The sequence below is a fragment of the Petaurus breviceps genome, unplaced genomic scaffold, assembly GCF_028583685.1.
Source record: "Petaurus breviceps papuanus isolate PSGF00001 unplaced genomic scaffold, PetGlider_PUasm1.0 186, whole genome shotgun sequence".
Lineage (NCBI taxonomy): Eukaryota > Metazoa > Chordata > Mammalia > Diprotodontia > Petauridae > Petaurus > Petaurus breviceps.
Window position 1 is genome coordinate 32702575 of NW_027185798.1, and position 12094 is coordinate 32714668.

A 12094-nucleotide genomic window follows, 5' to 3' on the forward strand; every position below is an offset into this window, starting at 1 on the left:
GTTTGGCCAAACTGGAGCCAGGTGACACATCTACTTCAAATCAGAATTCTGGGTAAAATTTGCTTTAATTTGCATAATAGCAAATAGCCCCCCCAAACGGCTATATTTGCATAATAATGTGTTTGTGATTCCAATTCTTAGGGAGGGTTTTTAATTACTAGTCTGTCAGCATAGCTCAAGCCCATTTACCTATTATAGCTGGAAAACAACTCTAGGTGACTTAATCTCAACAGTGAAAGCCATGGCTCTGATGGCTGCTCCTGAAATACCAGCATGTGGGGAGTGCCCGCTGGATTCCTCTCCTTTTGAAATGCAAATTCTGTCACAGTATCCTCATTTTTCTGTAAATAATTCAGAGATTGCTCCAACTCACAGTCACAAGAGAAGCCCCGAGTTTCTAGTATTACTTGTTTAGGTAGAGATCTACAAAGTACCTGTGGACAACACGAATTTGCTCTTTGGTTCAAATTTACTTACAGTGAGTAAGTGTCAGCTAGTTTGTTTGTTTTTTTAAATGCCTTAAACCAAACCCTTTGGCAAAAAGTCCTGCCTGACATCTGCCACTGTTAACTGCTACTAGCAATCAGATGCCTCCTGGGGTGGCTAACCTAAAAGCAGCCACTTTCAGTCAAGGTGATCATTTTAATTTGCAAAGAATGTTGATCACTTTTAATTTTCACTCTCAGTGATACCTGGACAGAGTAAATCTTAAGACGCAACTGAACGCTTCTCTATTGCTCCCCCCCCATCTTAAAAAAAACCCTCCTCTGCTTTAGCTTACAAAATTCTTTAGAAGGCAGAAAACGTAAGGTGGTGTATATTGGACAAAAAAGGGGTTTGCTAATGACATTTCAAATTAGCAAGGAATTTTTTTAAAGGCATCCTCCTCAAAATGGCTAAACTTCAGGTAGGCTTGGAGGGAGACATGAACAGGAGTATTTTCTTTGTTTGTTGTTTAACTCATTTGTACTTACTTTGCTAAAAGTCAGACACTTGGGGTAGGATTGTCCTCCTTGCTTTCTGTGCTTGTTTGATGAACTGGATTTTGGTGAGAGTGGTTGCATTTATAACACAATTAAAAAAAAGTCTCTCTCAACCTGCACATCAGCACAATTTCAGGGATGTGACCAAATGAGTCACAGAGGCAACAGAATTTGGCATAATTAGCCTCCAACTCCTTCACATGTTGATGGCTGACCCATGAAAATTTCAAGCTCAAAAGGGAATCTGACAATTGGAAGATCTCAGTTGCAAGGGGCACATCCTGTCATGTTATGTCTTTATTCTACGTAGACAGTTTAGTGCCTGTGAAAAGTGCTGAACTAACAGGGCTCTGGTCTGACCTGCTGCCCACTCACCCACAACGTGGGCAGACTTGGGCAGCAGTGCTGTGGTTTCACACATTCATTCAGTGCCTCCTTCTTGTGCCACCCCACATCAAGGTCAGGAGAGGAAGGATTTCTTCCAAGGGATGAACAGTTAGACCTCTTCGGTTCTTTTCATTCTTGGCCTTTCTGCCCACACTGCCAACTAAAGGTGTCAACTGATCCCAGCAGGGACTAGGGCTCTTTAATATTGATTGAGTTGTGAGGTGATAAGGCAGACCATCCTAAACCCCAACCAGGACACATGTTTTGTTGCTAGGCAGAATCATTTGCGGCAGAAATATTAATGCATCCAAAATAAATATCTCCAGGACAAAACCCTCCCACTGATTCTATATCACTGGACAGTTAGGGATTTAAGCTTTTACAGTACACTTAAGTCTATGGGAGGCAGGAAGAGAGATCTCCTTAATTCATTTTCTGTTCCTACTCTCCACCTCACTCAGGATTCTCACTTCTGAGCTTAGTACTGTGTAGGTTTGTCTAGGCTATGAATGGGAAGGTACTCTATTTGATATAGTTACTCACCTGGGTGCTAGAGAAAATAGCATTTGAGATATTCAAACAAGGTACCACCTGAACTGGACATTGGATAGTTTTTCGTATATGAACATGCATTATGGAGCTAAATGAAGGGAAAGGAGAGAGCAAAACAGCAAGAGATCTCAACAGGCAAGTCTGGAGATGCTCAAGGACTGAGATCGCCAAAGGACCCTTGGAGAGGCAGACTGCACTCAGGCCTGAGCAGAGGGGTGGGGACCATTCCAGAAGCCAAAGCCATTCTATGGCAGGTTCTCAGCCTTCAACAAAAGAGTGAAGAAGTTCTATCTTCACAGAAAGCTCTGAGCAGCTGCTCTCATTCCTTTGTATTTCATCGTGTATAACGGGGCAAGAAAAATCATCATGGCTTATTGTTAAACCTCCTACTGACTACTATACACAGAGGAGAAAATATTTACTGCCTCTGTGTTCAAAGGATGATTTAAAAAAAATAAATAGATCCGTGAAGACATCCAAATTCTGTCATATCAGCTAAGTGGCACAGCAGATGAGCACCTGACGTGGAGTCAGGAAGGAAGGACAGAAAGAGGCCTTTATTAAGAATGTAAACCATGTGCCAGCTTGTGCTCAGGGCTCTACAAGCTGGATCTCTCACGATCCTCACAGCAACCCTGGAGGTACATGCTACTCTTAGTCCCATTTTATAGATAAGGAAACTGGCAAACAGAGGTTAAGTGACTTGCCCAGGGCTACACAAACTACTAAGTGTCTAAGGCTGGATTTGAACTAGGGTCTTCCTGACTCCAGGTCCAAGTGCTCTATCCACTGTGTCATTTAGCTGACTTTGAATCTTGCCTCAAGTACTAACTGTGTGAACCTGGGCAAGTCACTTTAATTTCTCTTAGTTCCAGTTTCCTCATCTGTAAAATTAAGATAATAATATCACTTCCCTCACAGCTGCTGTGAAGAGACAAATGAGCTAACATATGCAAAGGAGTCTGTAAGCCTTTAAGCGACACAGAAATTTTAGCTATTATTATTGTGTCCTTTAGCATCTTAAAAGGAAGTAAGCCATTTTATCTTATATGGCCTTTACATTTAAACAAATAGAGGCAAATGCCATGCCTCATCAGGTGGTTCTACAGAAATACTACATAGCCAGGCATTACACACACACACACACACTCTCTCTCTCTCTCTCTGTCTCTCTCTCTCTCTGTCTTTCTCTCTCTCTCACTTCTCTGGAAAGCTTGAGTCACTGAAGAGATAAACACTTGAAAGACTGTTTAAAAAAACAACCAACCCCCAAACCAAGGTACTTAAGAATGGACAGCTTAATCTATAACCTCAGAGGCAAATTAAGCTTCAGACTCAAATAATGTGCTTTCCACTTTAAAATCCATGCCTGGAGAAAGACAAAAAGGAGAGAGGAGAGGAAGATGGGATCCTGTCCAGATATACTGCCAGCTTGTGCTAGAAGAAGTTCTCTTAATCTACAGGTCTTTCTGATTTCTCACCAGAAACAGAATTCCCTTCAGCAAGTGGGTAAGCATGGCCAATGGCTGAGAATCTGTTTCAATTACAGCAGCACAGGTTATGGTGCTGTGGACTGTAGATATGCTATGCATGGGAAGAGCTTCTGGGATGTGAAGTCCCTGTGTGGTTGATTATTTGAATTACTAGCTATGACAGGTAGTGGTCATGTAGATGCCATTTCCTGGGGACAAGAGGAACATATCTTGACTCCACCCTTGATATCAATCTTCTATTTGGGGTAAAGAGAATTTGCAAGTTAGTCTCAACTTCTTTCCAGTTAAGGATGGACCCAATGTCCCTGGGACATCTGTCTCAGATGCTTCTGAATGGACCTTATAGTTTCTAAGCTACCTCAGAAGAATACGGGAAGATTATTTTCAAAGTGAAATAGAACACACCAAGTCACACCTGTTTTTTTATCTTGTCAGAATCCACAGTGACATGTGACAGGATGGGAGCCACAGGCCAAACTAAAAAGAGAGAGTAAAAGGCCACTCTCCCTGACCTAATCTGTGGCAGAAACAAACACCGTTTCTGTGAACAGAGCTGCCATCACACCAAGGACTTAGGGTTCTGCTAGGCCTTGGATGAAAGTTCAGGGCGAGGTGAGTGTGTCCTCTGGCTCAGAACTGTCCTAGGATGGGGGTTCCCACCCTGTATGGAGCAGTTCCTGTACCAGTACATGAAACCTCCAGCTGCCAACTGCCTATTTCCTTCCTATTCACTGGAGTATCTCCCAGGGATGACCCTTGGGTCCCTCTAGAGTCTTCATATTGCTCTTTGTTCTCTGCCTTCTGGGGGACATTTCTTCTTTAAAAATTTCTACTTGACCAAAGAGAGCTTATAATTAAGTCCAGATCTTTGTTAACTGTTAAAGTTGAGATTTCTAAACCACTTGTATTTTTTGCTGAAAAACAAACAAAATCCCAAATCCTTGTATCACAATGTGACACAGATGTTACAGAGCTGGAGACATTGGAAAATAAAATGAAATAAAACCAACAACCCAGCAGAGAATAACTGCATTACATTCTTTTTACCAAGATTCGGCATCTTCTGGTTCAAACCAGTCCCATTAAGTTGGGACATACAAAGTATTATTCTCAATTTCCTCATAACTATACCTCAATATGTTTAAGGAGCTGCTAGCTTTAGCTGGGAAATGGAGGTTTATTGAGTAGGATCCTGATAACAAAGGCAGCATTCATCATGGAGATCAAGCCTCACAACTAAGAACTTCACACGATTGGCTAAAACTGTCTTCATGTGGCAGCTGAATACTTAAGAATTTGTAATAAGTGATTTCTTTTTTTAAGTGATTTCTGAAATGCACATTTTACTACCTACTAAGAGTTTGTAAAAAGGAAACAGCCTACAGGGAGTAGAGATTTGCAAGTGATGAGTATAAAAACTGAACAATGGATCAAATGGCGAGGTGAATTTTTCCAAGCTGACATGCATTTTGGCAATTCTTAAAAAAAAAAGTACCATTAGAAATCACTGGTTCAAACTGAGTATCGTTCAGAAATGTGACAGACTTGGCAGAGAGAGACCAAAAGGGACTCAATAAGGGAGTATATTTTGACCAGAAGAGTGTTCAGGGTTGTTTTCCTTAAAATTATCTGCTCTGGAACTCAGATACTGACTTTAGAGAAAATCTAAATGCTCAGTCTCAAACTGTGATTTTAAGTGAAAAGCAAACTTACCCTTAGGAATAGGTCAGAAGGCAGCAGAATAATCTCAGCAGAAAAAATATGTCTTTCAGAGGTGCTACTTGGGGAATCAATCTTTCTGAACTCTGACACACGTTTTTGAGCAGGGAGGTTATCTAACTAGAGATGAGTGGGTTATTCAGATAAGCCTAAAAACTGAGAAAAGATCCTTACATTATCTCTCTGTGGTCACCCCTTGATTCCTAAAGTGAGTTTACATTATTCAACAATGATATCATAGAAGCAATAATTTCAAAGGAAAAGCATTTTTCTCTGCAAAGGGAAGAAGATGAATGGTAGAGTTTGGATGGCTTAGAAATATTAAAAAGGAGTTTCAATTTGAGACAAAAAATCAAGTTACAACCACAGGAAAGATTTCTGTGTGCCTGCTTCCTGAAAACTGTTGCAGGAACATGCTTTCCTCCTTCCAACTGGCTTTGAGAATATAGCAGAATCATCTTCCTAGCCAAATGTACTACCTATCTACCAGTCAGAAATCATTCTTTCCCTTTAAAGCAATCAGGGCAAACCAGTCCACTCCTATGTGCCTTGTGGAATATCTTAAATACTGAACCACACTGGCTCCACTGCCCAAAATGTACATTGGGAATTCAAGTTAATTCCAATAATAATGTAAACTAAATCTAAGTGCAAAGGTATCACTGCAACCAAAAACTCCCTTAATTCATCCCAAAGCCAACTATAAATCATTTGTCTATAAGCCATTAATAAATATAATTAAAAATCTAGAGAGGTTTGGGGATCAATCAAATCTCCTGCCATCTTAAGATACAGAAATGATCTTCTCAATAAGATCATGTGATTATTTTCAAAATGAAATAAAGTAGAGCCAAGTCCCAACGGTTTTATCTTGTTAGTGACCATTTTACGCTTTGTAGTTAGGATCCCAAAGAAACTCTAAGACTGAGCATCTGCTGAATAACTTCCATGGCTTGGCCAGCAACCTCCCATCCTGGAGCTCTGGTTTCACCATGTTTCGGTTACAGCAAATGGGAGTGGGTCACCTGTTTCATTCCTTCTTACTTTCCTCTTCTGTTGAGTTAGTTTATTAGGCAGCAGACTGAATGATTTCATTACAAGATGAGGGAGTTTTGTATACTCAAAAGGAGGGGGGAGTGAAGAATGCCTGGTTAGCAGCTGGCAGGGGAGGGCAGAATTGTAAGATATGACTGTAGAAAACTTAAGATATAAAAGAATATGACTTCTCAATTAGATGAATATGACCCACCCACTGCTATTCACAGTATATCCCAAATGGCTTTCCCTTAGCATGCTCTCAATCACCATCCTCTTAATGTTCAGATGCTATGGGAATGTAAAATCATTTTATCGTTAGCCAATGCTAAACATAATTAAGGGGGCGGCTAGATGGCATAGTGAATAGAGCACCGGCCCTGGAATCAGGAGAACCTGAGTTCAAATCTAGCCTCAGCCATTTGACACAATTACTAGCCATGTGACTTTGGGCAAGTCACATAACCCCAATTGCCCTTCAAAAAGCAAAAAACAAAACAAAACATAATTAGGAATGCAAATTTTCTTCATGAAAACTGATATACTGCATTATAAAGCCAAATTCCTCTGATTTTGGGGTTATATGTGACACTGTTCCTGTTCTTTACTATGGGTGATCAAGTGATGATTATGTTGTCATTTTCTGAAAAACCTCTGAGGATGTTATTTTGGGGAAGTAGAAGCAGATGGAAGGAAAGGATGAATAAAGAGAAGTATGAAGTTTACCATCAAAATGGGGAAGCCCAGCGATGTCCAACATCAGCATGTTGTGGGAGAAAGAGTGCTGACCTTGGAAGTCTGGAGATCTAGGTTTGAATCCTACTCTCAAAACACTTATTAACTCACAGGTAAGAATCTGAATATCTCTCATGACAACACTTAGACCTATCTCACAGGGCTTTAGTAAGAAAAGTGATTTTTAAAACTTAGATCAGTAGAGAAGCAGGAGCTATTAGTACTTCTTGGAATTTTCAATGATCCAGGGTCTGTGGTTAAGTTTCTTTTTCCTCTGAGGTACAGAGACAACAGAATTCTTGCTTTAAGGTACTGCCCAGGTCCCTACTCTCTAGACCCATTCCTTAACAAAGTAACTGAGAAGAGTCTCAAAGGATAGATTCTGCATCTGACTAACTCCAAACCAATGTGAATTAATGCTTTCGGTACAACTGGTCTCCACCTGAGGAAACCTCTCTCAGTCATAGGGGATGTGAGTCATGCTATCTGGGATAGAGTTGGTGATGTTGTCTTCTACCTTTTTGTGTTGTGGATTGTGGTTCCTCCTAGGACAATCCTAACTCCAGGAGTGGTTCGGTTCAAATTATAAACTGTCAGTGCCTCTTCATAGGTGGTCCCTCCAATTATAAATACGATGATATCTTGAGGTCTGTGGTAAAGAAGGAGAGTGTTAGTAATATAGAAAAATAAAGACCAGAATCTGATATCATATATGCATAGTTTCAATATTTTTGTGGGGAAAGAGTGAGAGGCTAGAGGCAGGGGGCAGGGAAGTGACTAAAACAGTACAGAATGAAAGGTTTCAATTGGCAGGAAACAGAATCTTGGAAATGCCGAATAATCATTTACTCCTTATTTATGAGCGGATGTCCTATAATCCCCATACAGAGGTTTTAAAATAGCACACTAATGATTGCAGGGACAAAATGAAGAAATAATCTTTTATATTCAAGAAGCTCCAGAGTCCTTTATTGTATTGTGGAATCAGCTTTCAATGTAAAAATAATTTATGCTTGTGATAAACATCTCCTTTCATGTACAAGCAACTCAGCCATATTTGGTAGAATGCGGTGAGAGCAGCCTCTATCCAAAACTTCAGAAAGCACTCTAGTTCTGAGGCACTTGGCTTTCCCCATGAGACAGGAGCAATAATTTTGTACATGTAGCAACCTCAACTTTCTCCAGAAACCTTCACACCCCAAACCTCTGCTAAATCAAGAATATCGAATGCATGGGGTATGGTTCTTCAACTCGCCAATGACTCATCTGCTGAGCTGGCTCTGACACTGTTGAGCTGTTTCACTGATTTTCCATTTTCACCAAAGTGATTCCATATAAAATATTCCTGGGTCTTCTATCACCTCTTAGTGCAAAAAGGAAAAAGAACTGGTGTGAAAAACAAAAAATCACCAAGGTCTGCTTTGTTTTGCCTCTCACGGGATTGCTATTTCTTAAGCTATTGCACGGAGAGAATCACTGAAATCAAAAGTGTTTGTGTCAAATCACATACTGCACATTAATTAAGACTACACCGCTGAATCAAGCGGAAAGATCTACTGCTGCATTTACTCTGCAAAGCAACCATTTTCAAGCAAAGCATGTGACTTTCAAAAAAGCAAAAGCCACGTCCTTTCTGGTACTGCCTCAAAAACACTTCAAAAGAGTCAGTGGGGCATTCTGTAGCATGTACCTTCTCTTGTGAAACTCTAAAGGGAATAAAAGCAATTGGTGACAGTTATAAACACCTATTTAAATGGCTACTGCACTGTAGGGGAACCCATGAAAGGAACCAGACCTCTTGGACAGAGCTTAGTACTTTGCAACTAATAAAGGGTTAGGAAAACCTTTCTGAAATTTCACTTTGAGACCTGAACTTGAACTCACACTGCTACCAATCCTAAACTCATTTCTTAAAATCAAAACAAGATCTACCTCATGCAACAGTGGCAAACTGAGACAAAATCAGTGTGCATTTATTTCCCATTTAAGCAATGTAATTTATTTTCATGCAATATCAATATTTATATTTTCATACAATGTAAAAATGTTACATATTCAGCAATTATTTTAAAATAGTCAAAGTTCCTTTTTCTCTTTAAGTAATAACCCTTTAGTCTTCTATTTTTTTCCTCTTGGCATTTTTCCATGTTCAGTGCATGGTCAAGTGTCCACAATCTGTGCCTTCTAAAGTTCAGGCCTTTGATCTGGGTGAAAGGACCATCTGGGGGGATGGGTCTACAACAGCTTTGGGACTTATGACTAAATCCCTGGAAATGCATAGAGCTTGCCTTTGAGACTAAACAATGAAAAAAGAAGGCTGGACTTTGCAGAAAAACAGCTGCAGGGCTGAAATAGCAAGCTGTCTTCACCTCCACAGGCACAGAGAACAGGGGGTATGTCTCAGCACATTTTAGTTTACCAAAGAAGGGCGTACCTTGATGTTCTTCCAAGAAGAAAAGATGGCTCTGCATTTTTAACACCTCCATCCCACATACTCCACCATTTGAATCCTGCCTGAGTTTCACCTCTGGAGATTCAGCATCTTAAGGTGAGCAGCAGGAATGTGGTTTTGCATAGAGACCTAACCACACAAAACGGTCATGCTGGGAAAAGCTAACAACCCATTCATAGGGCAGGCCAGTGCTGACACTATCATCATGTACCCTTGTCAAGCTGGAGAGCTTGCCTCTGGAGTGTCACAGGCTCTCAGGCTTAAGTCACCACTGGATTCTGGGTAGGTTACTTTCTTCCAAATGCTAATTTCTGTTCTGTGGTTAGACTGTAATATTAATAGCTGGAGCTGCTTGTTTTGAGACTTCGTAAAGTGACAGGTACTCGTCTGCTGTCACAGTTCAAATCCTATAGGCAAATGATAGCGAGAAGTGGCTTTTCATAAATATGAGGGGAGTTTCCCAATGCGGTAGAGATACGTTTTATTCTACCTTCTGATTTGCATAATCTATTGCCTAGTTACCAAACTGGAGGCAAAAAATTCTTATTAAAGACTAAGGTTTAGTAGGAACCTTATATTTGCCCAAAATAGAACCACTAAATTAAAGGCTGAGAGAGATTAAATCATTAGCTACGCAGGACCTCATCACAAGCCCATTATGTGCACGTGCACTTACACACACAAATAAGCAACTCTCAAAAACTGTCTTTTTTTGAATTATCCATAGAGCACCTCCCAAGGACTTTATAAACATATGTGCTTACATAGAAATCACCTCATAAAGTGGCCACTGAAGGGTTAAGATGCAATTGTTCTTTAACTCCTAAGGCACAATATCAGGCCTCTGTCCAGAAGAAGAAAACCTGAAATGTTTGCTCTGACTCAGAGGGCAAAGAGAATTTGGGGAAGTCAGAACACAATTACCCATTCTGGAACAGAGCCCAAAATCCCAGGCGAAGAAGGCCTTCTGCTCATAAGGACCCCTTCCCCCACAAAAAGAATCTCTCACCATTATAAATGGCCTTGTTCTCAAAACTGACATGAAAGATGGCATTATGAGCCGAACAGTTTCTCTTAGCCGGGGTGAGATATTACTGTGATACTAACTTGGTACTTTAGGTTGCAAGGAGAGAGCTTTAGAAATACAGAGAAAAGCATTATTATTTTCCATGCATCATTAACACTTCCTGCAACATCTGGACTTCTTCCTTCCCGTCCTCCCTTTCATTATTGACAGAGCCTCTCCTTGCTTAGTGTAGGCCCACTGTGAAGCAGTATGGCTTTAGGGCTATGAGTTTTTGCTAAGTACTGTGAACCTATAGTTATTCAGGGGTTGAATCATTCTGTGGACTCTGCAACAGACCCTTGTTTCTTCTTCTCCCACTGATACGGGTCATTGTATTACTCACTGGCATTTCCCCTAGAAACAATGAAGAGGATGAAAGTCAAGGTCTGTCCTCAACTTCTCTAGGAATGTTACAGGGAGGGGACTGAATAATCAATAACTGGATTTAATTAGAAATGCCTTCACTGAGCCATAAAACTCTGACCATACTTCCTATGGCAAATGCAGAAAAGTCTTAAAATTGTTCACTCTGCTCATGAAATTTGCTCTGCCTAGCAAGATCATTGGCTTGGGAAAGCAATCAGAAATATTTCATCAAAAAGGACAAGTTTCAGTTCTGAGGGTCACATACCTAAGTATGACAACATGAATGGACCCGAGGACAGTTAACCTAACCAGTTAACTTAAAGTAGTAAAGTTTAGAATGTAAATATACAGGGATAGTTTGATGTGCAGATATCAATTTTTTAAAAATAGCCTGTCAAGATATTTAGAATCAAGGGTGGACCTCTGGACACAGAACATGCTATATTATTAGATAATGAAGCTCCCTGGTATTAATTTCTCATATGCTGTACTACTTATGGTGAGTAAAAAGGCTACTCTAGGTAGTTAAAAAAAATTAAATCCCTAAAAATTACCTAGGTTATTATAATAAGGAGGAAGGAAGAATGCTTCAGTCTCTGAACAGTTTAGTGACCACTCCCCATCAGGAGATAAAGAGATGAAAATACCTTTGCTTTGTGCTTTCAGTCTACCCTAGTTACAAAAAAAATGGAGAGTGGTCTAATGAGAGCTGATTCTCCTCTTCATGGCTTAACTCTAACCATCACCTGTGTCTGGGGTACACTCAGGTAGGAGAAAAAATAAACAGAAGTGGGCTCTTAGAACAGCCAGAGCATAAAGCACCACAGCCTGGTAATTTCAGGATGTCAGAGCATTTTTGTTGAGTTGCATTTACTTGAAAATGAAGAGAATGCTTGGGATGGTAAACTGTGGGAGTTAGTTATATAAATGTAATGGAAAGCACAGATACAAGGGCAGTGACAGGGAGCAGGTAGGCTCCATGTACCTACCAAACATGATGCTGTCAGATTTTGCTACAGAAATATTAACAAATGTTTTTCTGAGCCTCCCACATTTTACTCAAGTGAAAGGGAGGAAGAACATAAAATAACAACAATGATGATAATATTCCCTTATCGCCCTCTCTGTCCCAATCCCACATCCTTGATAATTCTCTGTTTTATTCCCTTCCCTTGATGATTTTTAAAATGAAAGAAGATACTGAGCTGATGACACCAATGGTGGGATATACAGTAAGTCTTCTGGTGTGATGGTCAAAGCCAAGGAGGGTATACAAGTTCATTCCTTTGTGTACATCTCCCTGTGC

At 40.3% G+C, this 12094-nt stretch overlaps 1 protein-coding gene across 3 annotated transcripts in view; it reads right to left on the reverse strand.

Moving 5' to 3' along the window:
- The window catches only part of VPS45 (vacuolar protein sorting 45 homolog), a 67184-nt gene that overhangs the window by 15515 nt on the left and 39575 nt on the right, over window positions 1–12094 (reverse strand). For all 3 annotated transcript variants that reach the window (XM_069090116.1, XM_069090117.1, XM_069090118.1), the window contains one exon: window positions 7422–7553. In XM_069090116.1, the coding sequence (XP_068946217.1) occupies window positions 7422–7553 (132 nt within the window). The remainder of the gene's footprint in view (window positions 1–7421; window positions 7554–12094) is intronic.